The sequence below is a fragment of the Polyodon spathula genome, chromosome 17 (genome assembly GCF_017654505.1).
Source record: "Polyodon spathula isolate WHYD16114869_AA chromosome 17, ASM1765450v1, whole genome shotgun sequence".
In the NCBI taxonomy this organism is placed as follows: Eukaryota; Metazoa; Chordata; class Actinopteri; order Acipenseriformes; family Polyodontidae; genus Polyodon; species Polyodon spathula.
The window spans coordinates 30098860-30119612 of record NC_054550.1 but is presented as its reverse complement, the minus strand read 5'-3'; the positions used below and the strand labels follow the sequence as shown (position 1 = coordinate 30119612).

The window sequence follows — 20753 nt, the reverse complement described above, 5'->3', positions numbered from 1 at the left end:
GTTTGCCTTTTACCAGCTTTCATACTCTCTCCTAGTTTTCTACGTCTAAATCTACAGACACCCTTTAATCAAACTATTACCTACAGTAGTGTATCCCCTCTTTTTTCTGTTTGTTTTTATCATTTTTTTGCATCATTATAATCCTAGCACGGTAACAGGAGTTAAAATAGGAACCAACACAATACTGCCCACCAAGGGCTCCTATTTATCACTGTTTACAAATTAAAGTATACAATACATACATACATACATACATACATACATGTGCAACTGTGTTATAACATCTTCACAAAACACTCCATAAACAAAAATATATTTTAAAACAGAACTATAAACTTGCTCGTTTTCTATATTTAGTATGCCAGTTTAAATGAACAGCTTTTATATATATATATATATATATATATATATATATATAATATATATATAATATATATTTATATATATATATATATATAGAATTAAATCTTAAAGATTTTTCAAGGCTTTACGGTATTCTGATTATCAGAAAAAATCCAGTGTTCAATTTCTCTATTTTATGCTGTAACAAGTGTAAATCATTCAGTCTGAAGCCTAATCTTTTGTATCAAATTAAGATACAGGTGCATCAAAAGGGGAGCGGGGCTTTGAATCGGTTTAATTACCTAAACTAACAAGTATGTTAGTAACATTACAATTGGATAAACAAATGTAAAGTGTCACAAACAGTAAGTACACAAAGATGTAAATACTGGTGCCTCCACAATAGCATTAAACATTTTAAGGAATTTTTGTATTTTTGTAAAAAACGCCACCCTTTTTCCCCCTCAAAAGACAGCCAATAAAGCAAAATACATATATACATTTTTCTGCATATATATATATATATATATATATATATATATATATATACATATAACATTTTTTATAGCATCATCTATGTGAAAAGCACAACTGAGAAACAGTTGTTTACAAAGCAACAACTCCAACAAAAAGGAACCTGTTCTCCACTGTGAAACCAGTATTTGAAATTATGTTGCTGTCTAACTAAACAATATTGACATTCTTCTGCATCAAATACTACAAGGATTTGGCTATAATATTAATCTTTCAGCTTTTGAAAACTGTTTGGCTATCAAATTCAATACTCATTAACACATTATTTCTGGGTTAATTCACGGTTAGGGCATGGCAGCAGTAAACTGTCACATTCTATACTGTGTAAGGGCCCTTCTTTAATTTACTGTTTTCAATACTTCACAATTCTCTTATATGTGTCAGTAACCAAAATAAAAAGGGAGTACCGTACAGTACTGTTTTCAAAGTACAAACCCAAAAGAAATAAAGCTGTCACATCTATTCAAATCCAACTGTTTAGAAGAAGAGGAGAGGAATAATGAGAGCTTGATTTAATAAGAATCCACTTAAGAATTAATAAGCATCTGGAGTAAAAACAAAAGCAAATACAAAGCATACAAATACACATGGTTATGTATTTTAATTGTATGCTTCTCAAGTGCTGGTGAAGCAGGTTTAATCCTATTATCATACTGCACCCTGCAATCGGCATCCTAGTAACTGAATACTGAGCAACCTGAATCAGACAAACCAATAGTGAAGCAGTCAGATGTTTTGCTCAAGACCTTGTCAGGCAGTGTCAACTGAAAATAGTGTTTCTTTGTTTTTCAAACTACAAATGGATATATTAATGCATCCTCTCCTGTGATACTCTCTACAAAGTGCACCGTTTTTTTTTTTTTATCCTTTATCCTTGAATCAATATGTTCTTTGCTGTGCTCACTGCTGGCCACATTCATTTGGTTGGTCTGTCTGTGTTCCATTCATCTCCTGCATTTGATCAGTTTTCAGTTCAATTTCAACCTAGAAAGAAAAAGAAACATTTTTAACAATAAAAAACAAACCACCACAGTAAATGACCAGTTGTGCAATGATCACAGTAACAGAAAGACAGACAATGAAAAAGCTAAAACAGAGTAAAATGGAAATAATAATAATAATGATAGAGTTTGAGAAAGAAGTTAGGAAATGCAGTGGAAGGGTCACACACAACTTTTCACAAACAAAGAAGGGTGGGAGGGAGCTTGGGCCAATCAAAACAGGACAAGGTTGCTAAGGGTACTGTCATTTCTTATAAAATATGGAACAGAACGGCATTCCTAAGGGTGGGGCAACTTCATCAGTTTAGCAAAAGGTGTCTGTCCAACATAGCTGTACTTTGGACATAATAACACAATAACACAGGAAAAATTGAGTTCCAGACTGTGTCCTTCCTGGAACAATACCAGAACATATTCCCCTAAATCCCTTGTTTAGAAAGATACAGTATTAATATTTGTGACAGAGTAGCCGTCTGCCGTGTGGGTGCGCGAATTTGCTGCTGAGTGACAGGCAGGAGAGATGGAGGTTGAACTTGATATGCATCGCAGGCTAACAGGATGTATTTACATATCAAGACAATGCACTGAACAGCTCACGTGTATCTACCAGCAATGGTAGCGCATGGAGCACATACAACAACGTGTACAAAAACGTTGGTGGGATGTACAATCTCTGAACTAAACTTCTCTGTTCAATAATAAACGAGCGTTGATGAAGAGCTTGACCATGGCAGATAAATGGTTAGGGCGGAGAGATGACGGATTTCTGTAACAATAATAATAATAATAATAATATATTGTTTTTATCATTATTATGGTTAGTTTATTATTTTTGTGACATGAACTATGGGGTCTCAGATCTGCATTGAATTACAAGACCAGCTTCAGGCAAATTGCAATGTGTCCATTAGGGAGGGCTCATGTGTCAACAAATTGTAAAGTACCAGAACTGGAGGACAGAAATTGCCCCGAAAGTATATGAAAACAGCATTACTACTAAGTATAAGTACATATAATTTTTTTTTGCTTATATAAAGACCTGAAGACTTGTTACTATTTAGAGTTCACACCTCAGATTCTCTTTGCCAGAAACTAACATGACATTACACACATACAGCAAGTCTCAGTTAAGTCCAAGATAACTGAATACTCCATAGGCAGTGACTAAGAGGCAAATGAATCACAGTGATGCTGAGACATAAACATCCATCTGCACAACAGACTACAACTAACATAAATATATTTTCATTTATTTATGATTGTAGAAAACTCCTGCGCCACCAGGGAGCACTGAGAGTAAGAAGCCATGCGACAAGCCAGCTGCCAATGAACGATGACAGGCCTGTCCACGCTCCCAAACACTAAGACCCAGAGAACTGTGGTCTTAGCTGTTTTTATTGTCAGCTGTCCCACACATGAGTGCTTCAGTTTGTTTTTAATATACCCACCAACCGTCAGGCAGTGTAAGCAAGTCTAAGTCTGTTGACCAGTGAGGGTATTTGCTGCTTAAAGCAAGTGGAAATTTCCATATGAAGAAATACACCCGTACTCCAGGAACAAGCTGTACTAACACTGTCATGCTTGGAACAAAGCTTCTAGAAAAGATTTCAAAGCACAACACATTACACCCCAGTATGAAAGTGATGACCATTAGGGATTGCTTTGGGGTTGTCTCAGTAATTGAAACTGTAAATATTATTTGATCAATTTTAAATTATTCAGTTTTCAGATATTGTGCCTAAAAAGTAACTAAATTGTAATACGGTACTTCACAATCACAAAATTCCCGACAGCACTAATGTTATCAAAACATTCAGTCAAGCGTTTTTACTTGGTATAATATATTATTAGTGCTGATTACTGTTTGAACTGTAACACTCCTATGTTTATACTAGATCATATGTGGTTATTAAATGAACGCAGGACTGTAATCCCAATCACACTCCCAAAAATAAAGATGCTGCAAGAACACTGTAGAACTTCTTCATACACACAATTATTCTGTTCAGATCTGTTTTTTAACACTTCTACTAGTATTATTAAACACATGTGTTTCAATACTTATGAAACAAGTAAAGCTTAAACAATCATAAATGTTGTACAGTACCTGGTAGCAGTAATGTGCTTTGTAGCTGACCCATTTCTTCACGTCGCTTTTATCTCCGACGGACAGGGAGCGCACAGTGGCTCTGGAGGCTGAGGCTGCTGGCATGTCGAACTCCACGTCCACGTGTCGTGCAAACATTGAGTGCACCTCCCGGTCCGAGCCCAGCTCCAGATGAAAGAAGAAACTGTGAGGGTGGCCTGAAGCTACGAAGAGCAAACACAGCCTACAGTCAGAACAGGGTTAGGCAAGGGAATTCAGGTAAGACCTAAGGGTTATTTTAATACAGTGTGTTCTGAAGAATACCCATTGGAAAGCAATTTCAGCTTGCTTAATCAAACGAATATTATAATGTAATAAGAGCCTACTGGTTAAGGTACTGACCAAGGCTTTAAAAAAAAAAAAAACACTATTACCTCTCATTAACAACTTTCTTCCAAGTAGAATTTTTTCACACTATTTTCAGTTTGAATCAAGTTGAATAAAGTTTTCATTTTATAGGTGGGAAAATGAATGCAGGCTTAATTTTATAGACAGAGAACTAAGCTTTATTATGTCAGACTTGCCGAAAACAGTCAAACTCTCTCAGGAAAACAGACAAAGCCTAGGATACCAAAATAAGCATGGGAGGCATTGGAACTGGTTCCAAGCAGCCCTTCTGAAGCAAAAATGCACAGTAAACAAAACTTTCAATGACTGATAAATGATCAAAAATCCTATTTGATGTAGTTGTTCAACGAGTTGGATGACAGTGGTCTTAGGTGGTTCGATGATTCACGAGATGCTTAGAAAGAGAGTTCGCTATTTAGAGAAAAAAGAAAAAGATTCTTGTCACTCTCTGTTAAGAGAGGTGGAAATGATTAGGTCAGAAAGGACTTACAAACCTGTGATTTTTGTGAGCTAATGCATGATGACAGCAAAGCTTTGTGTGATGAATTAATAGGGAGAGAGGAAACCCTGCTGCTGCATTATTTAAAGCCCTTAAGGGCTAACTATTAACTGAAACACACCAGAAACACTTGAAACAAGTTACCAAATACAGAGGGCCTTAGCAAATTCAAATATAAAAGATGCAGTTCTATTGATAGGTGTTTCAGTTACTGGAAGAGATTTGTATCCATTGGCAACTAATCTGTAGTTTTTCTAGTTCTCTATAAATATCTGACATATATTACAAAAGCCATCCTCAATATAGCCCAGCCAATAACCAATATTATAGTCATTTTACCTCTAGGAAAATAGAAGAATACAATGCTAGCTTGAATAGAAAACAAATTTAAAATGAAGGATATGCTATATCTATAGGAGGCCAGAGTATGGTTTAAACTTTTTCAATACCTGCCTAGAATCACATCAACATATATTTTACAGAAACCAAATTACAGGATCTGTCAATGTTACTAATGGTTTAATTATAAAGTGAAAGGAAATCATTCCTTTGAAATATATGTCTAGAAAATATGTTTATATAAAGCATCATTTCTGTAAATGGCCCTGTAAAGAAGCATTTGAGCATCTCCTGAAGGGAAATATTTCACAGCTGTAATGTGGACCCACATATCACCCACTCATCAAGCCACAGTTCTTTGGACTTTGGTTTTATCTGATTATACTAAAGAATCAGGGGGCAAATGTCGCTTCAAAACGCTAAAGCAAACTTGTAAACATGGAGGCTTTGCGCTGGTGCAAACAAAAAAAAACAACAAAACAGGCCCGTGAGGGAATACTCCCTAAACCTCAAGTAATCATAGCCAGCTGCCTATATTTAAAAAACTATCATTCTGAAATTGTGGTTAATACAACATGTCTAAATTAACTGAAACCAATAGCCAGCTATCGTGAAGATTTTCAGCCCACAGGACATGGCTCAGAAATGATTAACCTAGTGTAAACAATAACGCCGTCACTCTAAGTTACACCTCACATGAAACACTGCACAGCAAGGATACGATAAACAAGAACTGGAAGCGTGGGAGGTGATTGACTTGTTTATGTGAGATCAACTTTCATTCTAAACTATTTTCAAGTAGGGAACCTTCCATCTGTACTATTTTTTAGAAGTGTCAGGAAACAGTACAGACCATAAACAAATGTTGAGGTTACTCTTCATTAGCATTAAACATCCATAACACAGCACATGTAATAATTAAGAAAGCATTAACACATACAAATATGTACAAAAAACACAAATAAAAAAGGTTCCTACCTGAGTTTTTGTCAGGAAGCCTGTTTATCCTCCATACCACCGCTTTAAAAGCATGCTCGTATTTGGCAGTTCCCAAAGTTACTCTCATTACAGGCTCTGATCCAGAGGTGCTGGTGGAACCAAAACTTGCCCCTTTATTCATTTTGGCTTTCAAAGACTTTTCTCCTGTGACACTCTCCCGCCGGAAATTCTTTATCAGAGTTTGTGCGACAGGGTAGCGGATCATCACGTTTTCACAGGGAATCAAAGTCAGTGGATCCCGGTTGGATGAAAACCCTGATGACGTCACTAACCAAGACTGTAGTTCTACCTCGGCTCCCTTGACAGTAGCTATGGTCCTGAGAGTAAAGGGCAGGGTTTTTTCTGCAAAAGCTGTCCTGAAGCGCATCAGTTCAAACCTATGCGCGCTTGGGGGAACAAACGCAATAGATCTTGTATTTGCAAATTCCTTTTCATCCACGTATTTGTTAAACTGGCAGTCTCTGAGTTTAATCCATCTTGTTGTGCTGTTTGGAACAATGTCATGTCTAGAAACAACTTCATTCCCCTTGATTTGGACATCATTAAAACCTATCCTGCATATTGGTGTCCCTGAAACAAAAGCCAAAACGCTGACATGAGTCACCACTGACTGGCGCAAGATTCGGTTATCCCCTTTGGCCACCACACCACAAAACTCATCCCTAATTTCTATGAATATCTCGTCCTCCAAGTAATTCGAAGGACGCAAATATGTGTCCACATCCAGTGGCAGATTCATCAACATATTTTGAACCGCTGATATAAAACTCAAAAAATCTTCATAATTTTTTGTTCCAAGTTTAACAATTTGTTCCGTTATGGGTGTGTGAACTACTGCTACCTTTGGCTGATATTTCTTTTTTTCCTTGTAAGTTACATGGTCTATCCGTATTGTGTGAATTTTCCCATTTTCATCAAAGGTTTGTAGCTTGGGCTCTGATAACCCGTGGCTGGCATTCAACTGAAGTGTCTTAAAAGGTTTTGCCATTCCTTTCTCATAATAAAGTTGTAAGCAACCGGCCTCTGTCAGTTTCACATGAATTACTCCCCAGTGCCTGGATGACATCATGCTCTTCTTTTCAGGTATCCTTAGCATCATTGGCCAACCATCTTTAGGCTCCAAGTGGGATGGCACAAAAGGTGGTTCATCAAGCTCATCTAAATCTATGGGTTCACCAGGCATGGTAGGATTATCTGCTTCATCTAGATCTGCAATTTGCATCTGCTTCAATTGCTCTAAGGTCTGATTTTGAGGAACACTATTGAACATGTCCTCGTGGATGCTGGTATCAAAAACAGGAGAGAAAAGCAGGTCGGAGTCTCTTTTGACATCGACTCCTTCAGTGAGAAAGGGAGAGCTGAATGAATACACCTGAGGACTCCCTGGTCCATTGTTCTCTGACGTATCAACAAGCGAGGGCTCCTGCTTATCAAAGTAGGCACTGAAAGGGTTAATGGGTGATGGCTGAACATCCAAAAGCTTGCTGTCCAAAAATGGATTTATCTTACTGCATGGTGTTCTGGTATTAGCTGGAGGACTGTCGGGAGTGAAAACGTGATTGGTCTTTTCCGGAGCCAAATCGAACAAGTTCCTCGTCACCTCTGTCTTTAGCAAATGTCCTTCAGAGATAATCAAGTTACTGTTGGAGTCTTGAGCAAAAGCATGGCTGAAGTTGTTAACCTTTAAAGGTTTTGGAGAAGAAACAAAGCAGGAGTCCTCATCATCATCGAAGGTGACCCAGCTGGCAAAGCGGGTTGTTTTTCTGTCCGACTGTCCATTCATTTGTTTATCGGTTTGAAGCCAGTTAACTGCATCCATGTTTATATCTTCATCATCTTGAAAGACAGAAGAATCTATAAAATAATAGACAGGGTAGAAGTTAACTGAGTTAACCAGTCCAGCATATACAAATAATCCAATATACCTATATTTCACTTTTAACTAAAACATTTTTCCAGTATGTTAACTTTTGAATGAACTGTGGTTGTGAATCTGTCACCAGTTGCTACTTTATAATGACAGAGTAAAAATGGAAAAAGACAAACCAACAAGAAAGACAGCAGATTCTCTCCTCTTACTTGGGAGCATTGTTGGGTGGGGCAGTGAGATCACACGGGATAACTGATCTATCACCAAAATACAGCTGCTGTAGAAACACCACAGCATGCAATACGTCTTTACTGTACTGCACAGCACAGACAGCAATAATTACAGTATCGACTAACAGTTGGAGCCATTCAATATAAAGCAGCATGCATTAACCCTCTAATGCCCATTTTTGTATCACATGATACAATGTTTAGCCACCCCTCTCTCTCTCTCTCTCTCTCTCTCTCTCTCTCTCTCTCTCTCTCATATATATATATATATATATATATATATATATATATATATATATAATATATATATATATCAAAAATTAGTTTTTAATCCAGCCTCATGGAGTAACTACGTGGATACTACTCACATCGCATGTAATAAACTGGTTATTTTCAGGCCCTCTGGTTAAGAGAAACTGATCTCAAATTACTGGCATGTGGTGCCATGCTATTCTCTTTGATTTTTAAACATGATCACTCCTGCCTCTTCCTAAATTTAATACCAAAGCTCCAAATTCAAACATTGAAAGGAAAAATTATTCTGTTTAATTTAAGTTTCTTGTATTCTACTTTTACAATATAATTATCCTTATTGGAATTTAAACTGACACAGTTTTCTGGAATATATATATATAATATATATATATATATATATATATATATATATATATATATATATAGACACACACACACACACACTAAAAGTATACTGTAAACATGAAAATGGCCAGGTGTGTGTGTATCATAGGAGATAATCTATGGAACTCACATACAGTATAAAGCACCACCTGTTCGATGTTAATGTCTTCCTGGTGCCTGATACCCCATAGGTAGTAAGTATGCCTTTTTCTAACCAATACTATCCTACAATCCTTTTAACTTTTCAGAAGATACTCCTTCTCTGACACTTTGTAAAATACAATATTTAATTTCAGTCTAACATGTAAAGTTTTCAGTTTAACATGTAACGCTTCTAGCATCACACGCTGACACTCAGGAAGAGCAAACTTTTATAAGTACCTGATGGCTGCTACTAACGTGTTGCAGTGAGGTCTCGTCGTGACAACGACTTGACAATCACTTTTATACTCAGCCACGGTGGAAAACAAGGCAGCACCCAAGTGCTTAATAAAAAGCCTAACCATTCTAAAAGTTTTCATAGGCTTTTCCTCTGGTTGTACTTTGCATTTACCATTGTTTGCTGTGAATTGATTTGCTATATTTTGAATATGCTTTACCATACCTCTTTGGGTTGTACAATCCTTACCTATGCTTGACTATTGAGATTCAAGTTTGGTAACTCAATGTAAATACCAGTTGTGCTTCCACCTCTGTGAAATAAATTTACAGTAAATATACTGGTTTGTTCATACAGAGATTTCAAGTGTAACTATTCATTTCCTTTTGGATGTGTATAAAGCAGTAACACATGCGATGCTGTTGTCTACACTTAACACATGTTAATGTATTTTACTATGTCAGTTAACCATATAGCAACAACTGGAGATTTTCAGCAATATATAGTCAACTGACCAGGAGTAGTTCTGTACATACATGTCTACTGAGTGTCTAATCTCACTTTTACAGCCAGGAGTAGGCGAGTGCTTTGCCTCAAACATGTTCATTCCAATTAATGGCAAAAACACCATAAAGACAGCTTAACCTGTTGCTCAGTGCCAGTATTATCCAGTTCAACTTTACATTTCTTTGCCAAAGGCCACACAGTATTACATTAATGCTATGCTGTATATCCTTAGCACTAAATTAAATGCACAGAATGGGCTTTATTCAGCACAGCTTCACCCAGTGTATACTTCTGCTATGTGAATGCCATTTCATTCTAACGGATGAAGCTGACAGCTTTGAATATAACAATCACCGTTCTGAATTAAGATGCCTTCTGCTGTCTGTTTAAAATGTAGTAGTTTTTAAAGGAAGGCTTTCCTACTCTAAATCCTAATAATTTGTATCCACCTGCTACTTCAGTGAGGCTCTTTCTACCAGGAACTGTAGAGTTAATATGTACACATTTCTACATTCATTCCAATCCTACAGATTCCCACAATCCCTCTATTTACAAACTGAAGAGCTGGTCAGACCAGAACGAGACCTGTTCCTTTTTAAACAGTATTATAAATCACAGTTTATACAAAAAAATCAGGCTCACAGATTTGAATTACAATTAGGTTCAATACTCAAAACTCAATAGCATTGTACTGAAACTATTTTATAAACAGCAGAACTCCAAGATGTAAATCTTAAGAAAAACTGAATTGGTGTATATATTTCCTTGGAGCTTGAATAGAGCATTTCAATAGCAAATAATACATACTTGTGTTCAAACTACAGTTCTGTAAATGGAAGCCTTTATTAACATACAACACAAAGGATAAGATCACTCAACTAAAAAAGACAATAATACGGACAGCATTAATCAGAGAAGAAATTATAGCAAGACAACATGATTTATTCTTGCTTCCCGTTTTCTTTTTGCATTTCACACAAACGAAAGATTCGCACACTACTTTAGCCTCAAGATTGAAGTGCAAAAGCTAGTTCCTTTCTTTAATATGGAAAACAAGCTAGCACTCAAGATGCCAATATATCATGTTACAAGTTCACAAAAACTTGAGAACTACCTACTACTATTGGAGCTGTGCAACATCAAGAGAACAGCATTTTCTTCAGGCATTCATTCATGTAGTTTAAAAAAAAAACCTACCAAGAAGAAAAAGGAGAAGTACAGTTTGAAGCCTGGTGATTTTAGAGCTGATTTTCCTGTGTGAAAGATCCCAGTACCATGGTTTTTGATGGTGTCACGTGATGAAGTAGGCACTATGCATGCTTGAGCAGAACTTGTGGCTGCTTGTCTGGTGAAAGGCTGATCCCTAACTATGCAGGTTAATAGACTTTACAGATGTGGCACACCCAGAGAGAGAGAGAGAGAGAGAGAGAGAGATACTGCATGCGTGGGAGTTTTAACTTCCTGGTACACACCTTATAGACCCGGTAAAGTCACTGCAGTCGTCATGGAGTTATCCAGTTTTATTTACAGCCCTTTCGATGTTCATTTGAATGTAAAGCAAGTCACAGAAAATGGTTATTGTAATAATAACCTGAAATGTTCCATCCATTATTATTTTTTTTTTTTTTTTTACTGTTGACCTGTATAGGACAGGTACATGAATGAACGCTTCCCTCCAGACCTGTAAACTATCTGATATATGTATTCTATGCCCAGTTTTTCTTTTATATTTTTCAGTACAAGACACTGAAGCAATTGAATTAGTTAACCCAGAACTAGAAGAAGCACAGACCTAGTGAAGATTCAAAAGGCACCCTCTAACCTTCATATTTTGTTGTAAAGCATACTGCAACAGGTGCTTTAAATTAATGATCATAGAGCTCTATGCAAGTGGCATTACAATGCAAACACTGCACACAAACAACTTAAACAGTGTCAAAGTGGATCCTAGAGACCAACTTCCTGACAGTCTGTGTGCAAATAAGAAAAAAAAAATGCTGGAAAGGAAATTCTAATTAGATTGTGACTCCATTGTACACTAAAAGGATGGAAACAGAAGAATGTCACATAATGTAAATATTTAAAGGGGGCTGCAAACAAAGAGATTCACACAATACAGACTTTCTGGTTTTAAAGCCTGTAGAATCTCAGAGGCATAATTGCAGGGCTGATTTTGTTTAGTGGAGTTTATAAATGCATTTAGTAGTGTATCACAACACAGGGTGAATTGAACAGCAAGGGTATCAAGGACATTATCCCACAGAACACTGGCAATAACAGATTTCACATACAGTTACGCCACCGTATATCCACTGTATATTTAAATAAACTCTGATAGCGTCATCATTGGTTATTGTGGTATGTAAAATAGAGCATATGCACTCACGCCAGAAACACCCAGTCTGTGGTGAAAACTGAAACTGCTGACAAAGTATTCTATACCATTGTCATCAGCATACTGTTTCTGTGCAATACTCTTGCCAGAACCACATTTGTTAGGAACCACGGTTTTCAGAGACAGTCCCTCTCATCCAACAAAAGTCAATAAAACCGAACCCTGCTGGCGAGATTCACCCCCACCTGTTTGTTTCATTAGTTCTGCTTTCTGTTTCCAAACTGCACAGACTGATCTTGTTCCCACCACACAGCTGTACTGTCACTCACACTACAATGTCATGGAGTAAACAGCCTGGCTCTCTCAACTCAAAAAGCAAAGCTTTAAGGAATCCATTCAGCTCGCCAGACATTCTGCACACTGAGCTCTATCTGAACCAGACTTTAACATTCAGAGGAACAGATTCCACTCTCATTACACAATCACTTCCTTGACCTTAGTCTTCTGTTCACCTCAGTTGCAGATTAAACAGATTATTTTTCTATAATGCTGCTGGAGTGGCCTGAAAGGTGCTGATATAATGGTCAGTGTGGTACTCTTTTTCACCAGCTGTTTGTTATTATTGTTGCTGATGTTTTTACATTCAGCAAATAGCACATAAGACAGGAAGATATATCTGAAGGTGACTTACTGTTAATTTCTGTGTGAAACAGAAAATACATACTGGTAACTGTTTTGTACAACAGTGGTTTCCAGTTTGTTCACATGCAGCCTGAATTTCTTTTAACAACACAGCAACAACAACCCTTGACCCTTAACAACTAAACAAAGCCACACCACTGACTGCTCTCAAGGGAGAAATGTTCACCTCAGGTGTAGTGAAGACTGAAAACCTTCATCCAAAAACCCTTGTTACACACTAGCATGGTGTTGTGTTGTATACAGAGAGTGGGGTTTAGGTGATTTTTCCAGTTATTCAGGATTCTTGGCTCCAAGCTGATTATATCTGAGCCAAGTGCAGACAGATAGAAAAGTCCACAAGTTCTGAGCTGCAGTTAATCACAAACAAACTGTCACGCATTCAGAAAAGAACACGGCTCCATGAATAACAGAATATCTGTGGCTTCAGTTAATTAATGGACACAAACAGGTGCTAATTGTTTTTATTAGTTAAGAACTGCTAAAAAGGCATAACATCCTAGGAGGATGTCATTTATTTAATTGTTTGTTTGTTTAAAGCATCACTGAATCACGGCCCCTTACCTGAACTGCCGACCTCTTGGCAACTGGCAGCAGCAGCTGTACCAGAGAAAGCAGACGTTATTGGGAACCAACAGAGTTAGAAGAATCGGATGCTCAAGATCAAACGGTTGTATTGATCCCGGAATCAATTTTCACTAAAAGGTCAAATGGGTTCAACAAACACCATGCCACAGTTATAATTCAGCACATTGCACAATGGGAAATGTAAAATAGAGCCATTTCCTCTAGATTTCAATTGGGGGGGGGGCGTAGAGCACAATGAAATATAGGGAGAAGATGTTCCTGCATTTATAGATAGAGAGGCACGTGACAATTCAGGTTTGTACTGGACACAATTGAACCATGAACTGTGTTTGTTTTGTGTTATTGTTCTAATACAGCATTAGTTTTCCCCAGTAGATTTGTTAGTATTGTTTTGTTCATGCCTTATGCCCACAAATAAATTAAACTTTAAAGAATTCAATATTTCACAATACTTTCACCCACTCATCTCCCGTTTTTGGATATGTCAGTAACATAAATATCTCACCATTAAAGTTACTGACCCTGTTACAGCCAGGCTGTCTGATTAACAGCCAACAGATACAATTATAAATAAAATACACACCTTTCAGAAGGTGTATAGATTACTAAATATTGGAAACAGTTCTGTTTTGTGTAGGAAGACACAACTGGCTTACCTTATTTATTTATAATACAAGTAAAAGTAATAATACTAATGCATGTAAAAAAAAAAAAAAAAAAAAAAAAACAATGTGCTCAAGGGGAAACTATGATCTTGTTAAGCAATCTTTATGATATAGATCTTAAACACATACTGTACAGTTCTAAAATATGTGCTGTGAAACTATACTTTTTCAAACTGGCATTCTAATAGCTCAAAGGAAAACTGAAAAGGACTCACGGTTACAGAGAAACAAGCCAGGATAGAAAAGGATTATGGAAGATTGGCATGTCGGAATGACCAGCTAAAAGGTCCCAAATCAAAAAGGTTAGAGGAGACTGGACTCGCCAGGCAGACAGGCAGGAGCTTCAAGGAGGACCTAGCACTTGGAACCTGGCTTTAACCACCTTCACAAAAGCCAATCCAAAAGAAGCAGAACAGCCCTATTTTATAACTTATCAGATATGGAGTCATCACTGATTAACGTTTGCTGCCCACTAAGGTATGAGGGAATTAGCTCATGGCTCAATCAAGCTTAAAATACTTATTAAATGGCTTACTTAATTGTAATCAGTTTTGAGGCAGATAAGGTTCAGAAACAAAAACAGAATGACATATTCTTATTCCCGTCAGACACAAATTGAAAAGGTTATTCTTTTCAGAATTGCAACCAACATTGTATGTTCTTGAGAAGATCCCTCTTAAAGAATGGAAAAAAAAGTTGTATTGCAAGATTGCACCTGTAATGGAAGCTAACAAACAAGACACACTGTTACTCTTTACACACTTGCACAGTTTGATATAGCAAATGTGAGAACAGTGGCTAAATGAATATGCAAACAGCTGGTGAGTCCATCTGAAGTCATTTGAAACGCACAAAGAGGAGCAATCAAAGTTTATTAGTGGAGGGAGAGCTTTCTTAAGAAGTACGTTGCATCTTGGTTCATATAGCTAGACACTGCAGATGTCAGGTTTTAGGAGGGAAATTAATACACTTCACTGTCAGTGCTGCCCTCAGCCAAATGCAGAGCACAGCCAGGTACAGTGAAGTCAGTTCTGTGAAATGGGACCACTGCGTGAGACTAAAACCAAAAACAAAATTGATAACATCTAGACTTGACTTGTTTCCATTTCAGACAGTAATAAGCACAGGGTGATATAAACAGAATATGTGTGACCTGTCAAATTCCTTTACCTTTAAGCTAGTCTCCATGGAAAGCTTTTCAGACACAAAATTATTAAAGTATGAAGAGAGACCTCCGAGGGTAAGTCTACCAGATACAGTTATCCAGTGTATCATTAGTCACAAGGTTAGGGTTTTAGTCAGTGTTGTTTTGATCAACTCTTATAAACAAAGCAGGTAGCAGTACACAGGCTGTATTTTTTCAGTATTTAATCTGAAATGTTTTCAAATTGAAAGTCTTAGAACCTTTATATATAAAACAGTTAATTAGAATAAACTGAGGTTTAGTTTATCACAGCCTTAAGTGTACTGTAAAAGTACTTTTGTCAGCTGGATGAGCACATCGTCAACCCTCCATAGGACTGAGCCCTTTGTACATGACAATGTATACAGTACCATTGTTTTAACGCTTTCATCGCTAGAATACTACCCTAGCACTAATTAATTAAATAGCAGTGCATGAGATCACTTTACTGGTCTATTTTTCTTATTCTGCAGGAGCAGTCAGCAGTTTTGAGTGGCAGTATCTTTCCTAAACTGTCACAGCTCTGCAGGGTTCAGAAGAGTGTGTGGGTTTGAGTTATATAACAGAAAACATACAGGGAAATGCTTCTTGGTGAAACTCAAATCCGATTGCACTGAGCAAGTGGTAAAAATGTGTTCATTCAATTTTATTTATTTAGTATTTATTTTTAGTATTTCCAAGATCATCTGCTTTAATAAAAGTGGGCACTCTACCCATGTAATGAAGTTAAAAAGGTATTAGTCAACTGGAGCTGCTGTAAGAGTAAAAAAAACACATGAAGAACCTAAACACGACCTGAAGCCTCAATCTTGGATTTATTGGTTAAGAAATATTTGCAACTAGATATTTTAAAATAGGGAAAAAATGTCAAAATGCATTCAGCAGACAGCTTTTCTGCACTCAATCAACAATGGCCTCTAACTCCTCAAGTCACTGCTGACAAAGAAATTATGTCAAATGATTTTTTCATTACCATGCCTTTGAACACGTATCAGTTTTTTTTACCCATAACACAATTTCATTTTAATTCACAAGCATTTTATAAAGCCTGTGTTTGCTATTGCTTGAAGGGTCAAGCTGTCACTGAGTGATAAATGTATTTCACAATATAGAAACACAGCCTTTTTAGTGAAGAAAGTTCAGACGGTATTTACAAAAAATAACTAGAAAACGCTTCATGTCTGATTGCTTATATAATGTTTTAAAGATATGTTAACCTCACTAGGCACATACAATTTAGTATACTACATTATGTAAGCTAAATAAACACACAAACAAATATAACCTGTACACAAATAATTAATCACCAGGAATGTAAGGAGTGGTTAAGCAATAATTTGCTTTAAAGTGTAGTATACGAAGAGGTAAACATTCAAAATTGTTATAATTTATCGTGACATAACCTTATAATTTATCATGTCACAGCCTTATAATTTATCATGACATACTCTACCGCAACGGAGAAATCTGATTAGCTGTAAATTTGGGCTGGTGTATAATTAAGCAATAATTATTTTTTTTAAGTTCTATTCTTTTCCCTTTTCTTCTTGGACACTTGAATAAAACCAGACATTTTTGCTTTTTACTTTGCTCTCTTCTGTGGTAGTCTCCATGGTTGACATAGGGATGGCTTTCTTTTTTTCTTCCGTTTAAACTAGTTCCATTCCATACACTTGGTGATACTCACTGATACTACAACACTAACTGTATTCTACAGTAACTACTGGGAAAATGTGGATGACGTGTGCTATTACCTACTACGATATGAATGATTAAAAAAGGTGTTTCACTTTCCTAATTATCAAATGTGTCCAAAGCAGGCAGGGAAATGGTACACAATTGTACACAAAACCCATTACCACACCCTCCCACAACTACCCTGCAAAATGGTCTATTCACACAACTCACTGAAATTCCTTTGTCAGAATCCAAAGCGCTTTATCGTAAGCCTGTCTCCAGTTATATCCCAAGCCTTATTCCTTCAGCCTTGGAGCTCCACTAGCCAGGATTGATGATTACTATGACTATATTTATGGAAATGTTATGGTTCAGCCGAGTAAGAGGATATCATTGCGGTTTACAAAATCTTAACTAGTATGGGTAAAGTTAACTCAAGCAACTATTTCAAACTTAGCACAGTGAGAAAGATGAGGGAGCAAATGTCAAGTTTAGAAAAAAGTAAAGAGGTTCAAAACAGAAGGCAGAACCCCTTTTTAATATTAAATTGGCAGGCAAGTAGAATCAATATAAATATAATGGATTTTTAAAAACACGTGTTTTAGGCTCCAACTAGTGATATTTCTACAAGGCTCCAAACTCCAGACATTTACAGTTACCAGACAAAGCTTTAAATCGGCTGAAGCATAATTAGGTCAAATGACAACCTTTCTGGAACTGCCAATTCCTGTAAACTCCTTGTGGCCTTGCAAGCCAGCTGACAAACATTAACATCTCTATGTAGGAAGCGTGGGTCTGTTCATGTTCTGTAAGGTCAAATCAGCCTAAATTAAAAATAAATATTAAAAGACATACTGCTCCTGACATCTTGCTGCTAGTACTATAAACCCCAGTCTACCAGGTTCCAAGTAATATCAAAATATAACCTACATGTCTTCCTACACAACAACTTTATATTAGCACTGATGCCCTCCACAGCAAATGGCTTTCAGCTACGGACGCTTACAGTAATTGTCACTACTTTCAATTGTCAAGCAGGTGATTAAGGTTTAGTTAAGACACCTTACGTCTCTCCTAAAAATAATTTTTAAAAATGTGTCTATGGCCTAAGCACATATTGTATGGTGAAAAGTAAATTTCTCAATTTGTTTCACATCACAGTATTAACACTTACTTGGTGACTCAGCTCTTGACATGCCACTGCTCTGCTGGTCCTCACTGTTATTTGACTGCAGGTCAGTGTAGGATGGGGTGATGCTGAGAAAGCTGGGGTCCTCGGAGTGTGTTGTCCAGCTGCTCTCAGAGGGTGGCGTTGGGCTCCAAAAGCTGACCGAGGAGCAAAGGTCCTGATTCGGGGCTCCTACAGATGAGCCTGAAAACAATACAAAAGTCAGATAACTGAGGCACACAAGTTTCCAATATGTCAGTTTGTTGTGTATAGATCTGTATAGTTATTTGCACCACTTAATCTAGTATAAACATTAACAACTGTCAACATGTGAACGAGCAACAATCATTTCCCATAAGCCACCAAACGCCTGCCAAATAGAAAAGAACGAAAAACAATATACTTTGCGATGTTACTCCAAAATGTAATTAGCACAAATGGATCTTCTTTGTAACAGCCTTTTTTGTGAACTCATCAATTTTTTCCACCTGTTTTTGCTCCAGACATAAGGGTTGTTTGTTGTTGACACTGATTGTTAGTTGTGCATAAATGTCTTCATCTAACAATGCCAACTACCCTTGTTTATGCTTGCCAGCATAGCAGTGCTGTAGTTTAAAACAAAAAAACAGATTTGTTGATCCTTAATGGATATCGTTTTTTCACAGGATGTCTGTAATTTTAGGGAGGGGGTGTAAAGCACAGACTACATATCTTGTTGAAATGACATTTTAAATATACAGTGCCTCCCCTTTATAAAACTGTAGTTGGGAGCTATAGTTAAGAGACTGTGCTATTTGTGTTCCACCTTATAATGAGAATACTAGTGTTAGTGTAATGGCATTATGGGGCAAATGGGAGCTATGACCGTACCGCTTTATAACATGTTCCACAGTATAAAGGGCTGCCTTATAAAGGGGGTGCACTGTATATAAAAATAAATAATAAACCCTTTCTTTCATCTGTAAAAGACTCTGATTCTAGAATCAATATTCCATGTCATCAGAGTGATTCAAACTATGCAAATGTAGGGAGAATGTTTACATCTCTTGGCATTCCACAGTATCCAATCACTCTCTTTATAACAGAAGAGGTGGAAATCTGTTTGAAATTCCAACAAAGATTACCATCAACAGTCACTCTGATTTCTTAAAATTAGTCTTCAGATCAGTAAGTTTTTAAAGTTTACAGTACTTTTATGCTTAAGCTTGAAATGCTTAAAAATAAACAATTTGCTTCCTTAGTTTTTAGTGCTTTGTTTTATCTCTAGTGGTTATTTATCTACAAAACATATTACATTCCTGTATCTATTTAAAAGTAAGCATATTAACAGTGCAACACAAACATATATATAAGCTATATGTAAAAAAACAAAACATACTGGGTTTTAAATTTCGCCAGCTTTTAAAATACAAAATATACTCAATATCAGCATCATATGAGATACATGATATACAACAAATCAAAGACATGAGCTACCAGCGACTATTTTAATTTACCCTCGGATTTCATTTTAATTATGGCCTTGCTCTCATTGTAGCAGCTTTTAAAGTCCCAATACACAAACAACAACAGTGGTAAAGACAACTGATGTTTGTTTTTTTTATATATAATTGCACACATTTATCATAGTTTGTGTTATTTGGTACTTTTGAAAATCCAATATAAGCTGCATAATTACATGTAATTATCATGCTAGATATAACACATTAAGAGGTCATTGTAAATAATGGAATTGAAAACCGCATGCTGACTACCGTCTATTACATCTGGAGTTGTTGTTTTTTTTTTTATTTATAAACGTGTATTTGTTGGCTTTTCTGGTTTAGGTTGGCCTGTTATCTACTTCAAAGTTTAGGGAGTCAGTCTTCTTATTGTAATGCTGTCCTGTTCATTTCTCCAGTGGATAAAGGACAGGAGGAGCAGACATGCCAAAAAATGGGTGAAGAACATTAAGGAAGAGACTAAGATGTGCCAGCCCAATTTTCACTGGATCACAAACAATCCGCAGGTGGCTCTTGAAGCGATAATTTCAGAAGAGGCTTCCTACACAGAGGCAGAAGCAACACCACAAAACTCAACCAGCAGTTCTTAATGTGGAAGCAACTTCAAAGGCTGAGCCGGGCCTTCTGCAGCATTATAAATGTAACCATTTAAAGAGAAAATAAATCTCCTTCAAGACCTCCTCAAGATACTGGTCAAAAATATTCCACAGGAATATAAATGGGCCATCGTAATTTACTTTATTTGTTGGCAAAGCTTTTTTTTTTTTTTCTGGTATTACTGTTAATATGTAAATATAAATTCCATGTCCAATTCATTTATTTTAAGAATCTTTTTAAAAGTATTCATTATTAATTACTATATTTAAATAAAGCTTAAAACATGTGTTCATCTCTTGCTATTGACTGTGTAAGAGAAGCGAATAATCCAATCACTGTTTAAACATGCTGGAATGAAAGAAACAGTTTGGCGCTATTCAGCAAATTAAATAACCCAGGTAATGTATTAAAATCACCATGGAAACATCTGGTCTCCTTGCCAACACTGCACTCTGCCATTATTTGCCTGCATTCAATTTCTCTGCACACTGCCATGTTCTGTGACA

At 36.7% G+C, this 20753-nt stretch overlaps 1 protein-coding gene across 3 annotated transcripts in view; it reads right to left on the bottom strand.

Annotated features, from left to right (window-relative positions):
• Positions 1-469: 469 nt before the first annotated feature.
• Positions 470-20753, bottom strand: part of LOC121329630 (stonin-2-like) — a 29116-nt gene continuing 8832 nt past the window's right edge. For all 3 annotated transcript variants that reach the window (XM_041275317.1, XM_041275316.1, XM_041275318.1), the window contains exons 4-7: positions 18155-18352; positions 6188-8062; positions 3985-4187; positions 470-1860 (exon numbers count right to left, since the gene is read on the bottom strand). In XM_041275317.1, the coding sequence (XP_041131251.1) occupies positions 1777-1860; positions 3985-4187; positions 6188-8062; positions 18155-18352 (2360 nt within the window). In that variant the 3' untranslated portion in view covers positions 470-1776. The remainder of the gene's footprint in view (positions 1861-3984; positions 4188-6187; positions 8063-18154; positions 18353-20753) is intronic.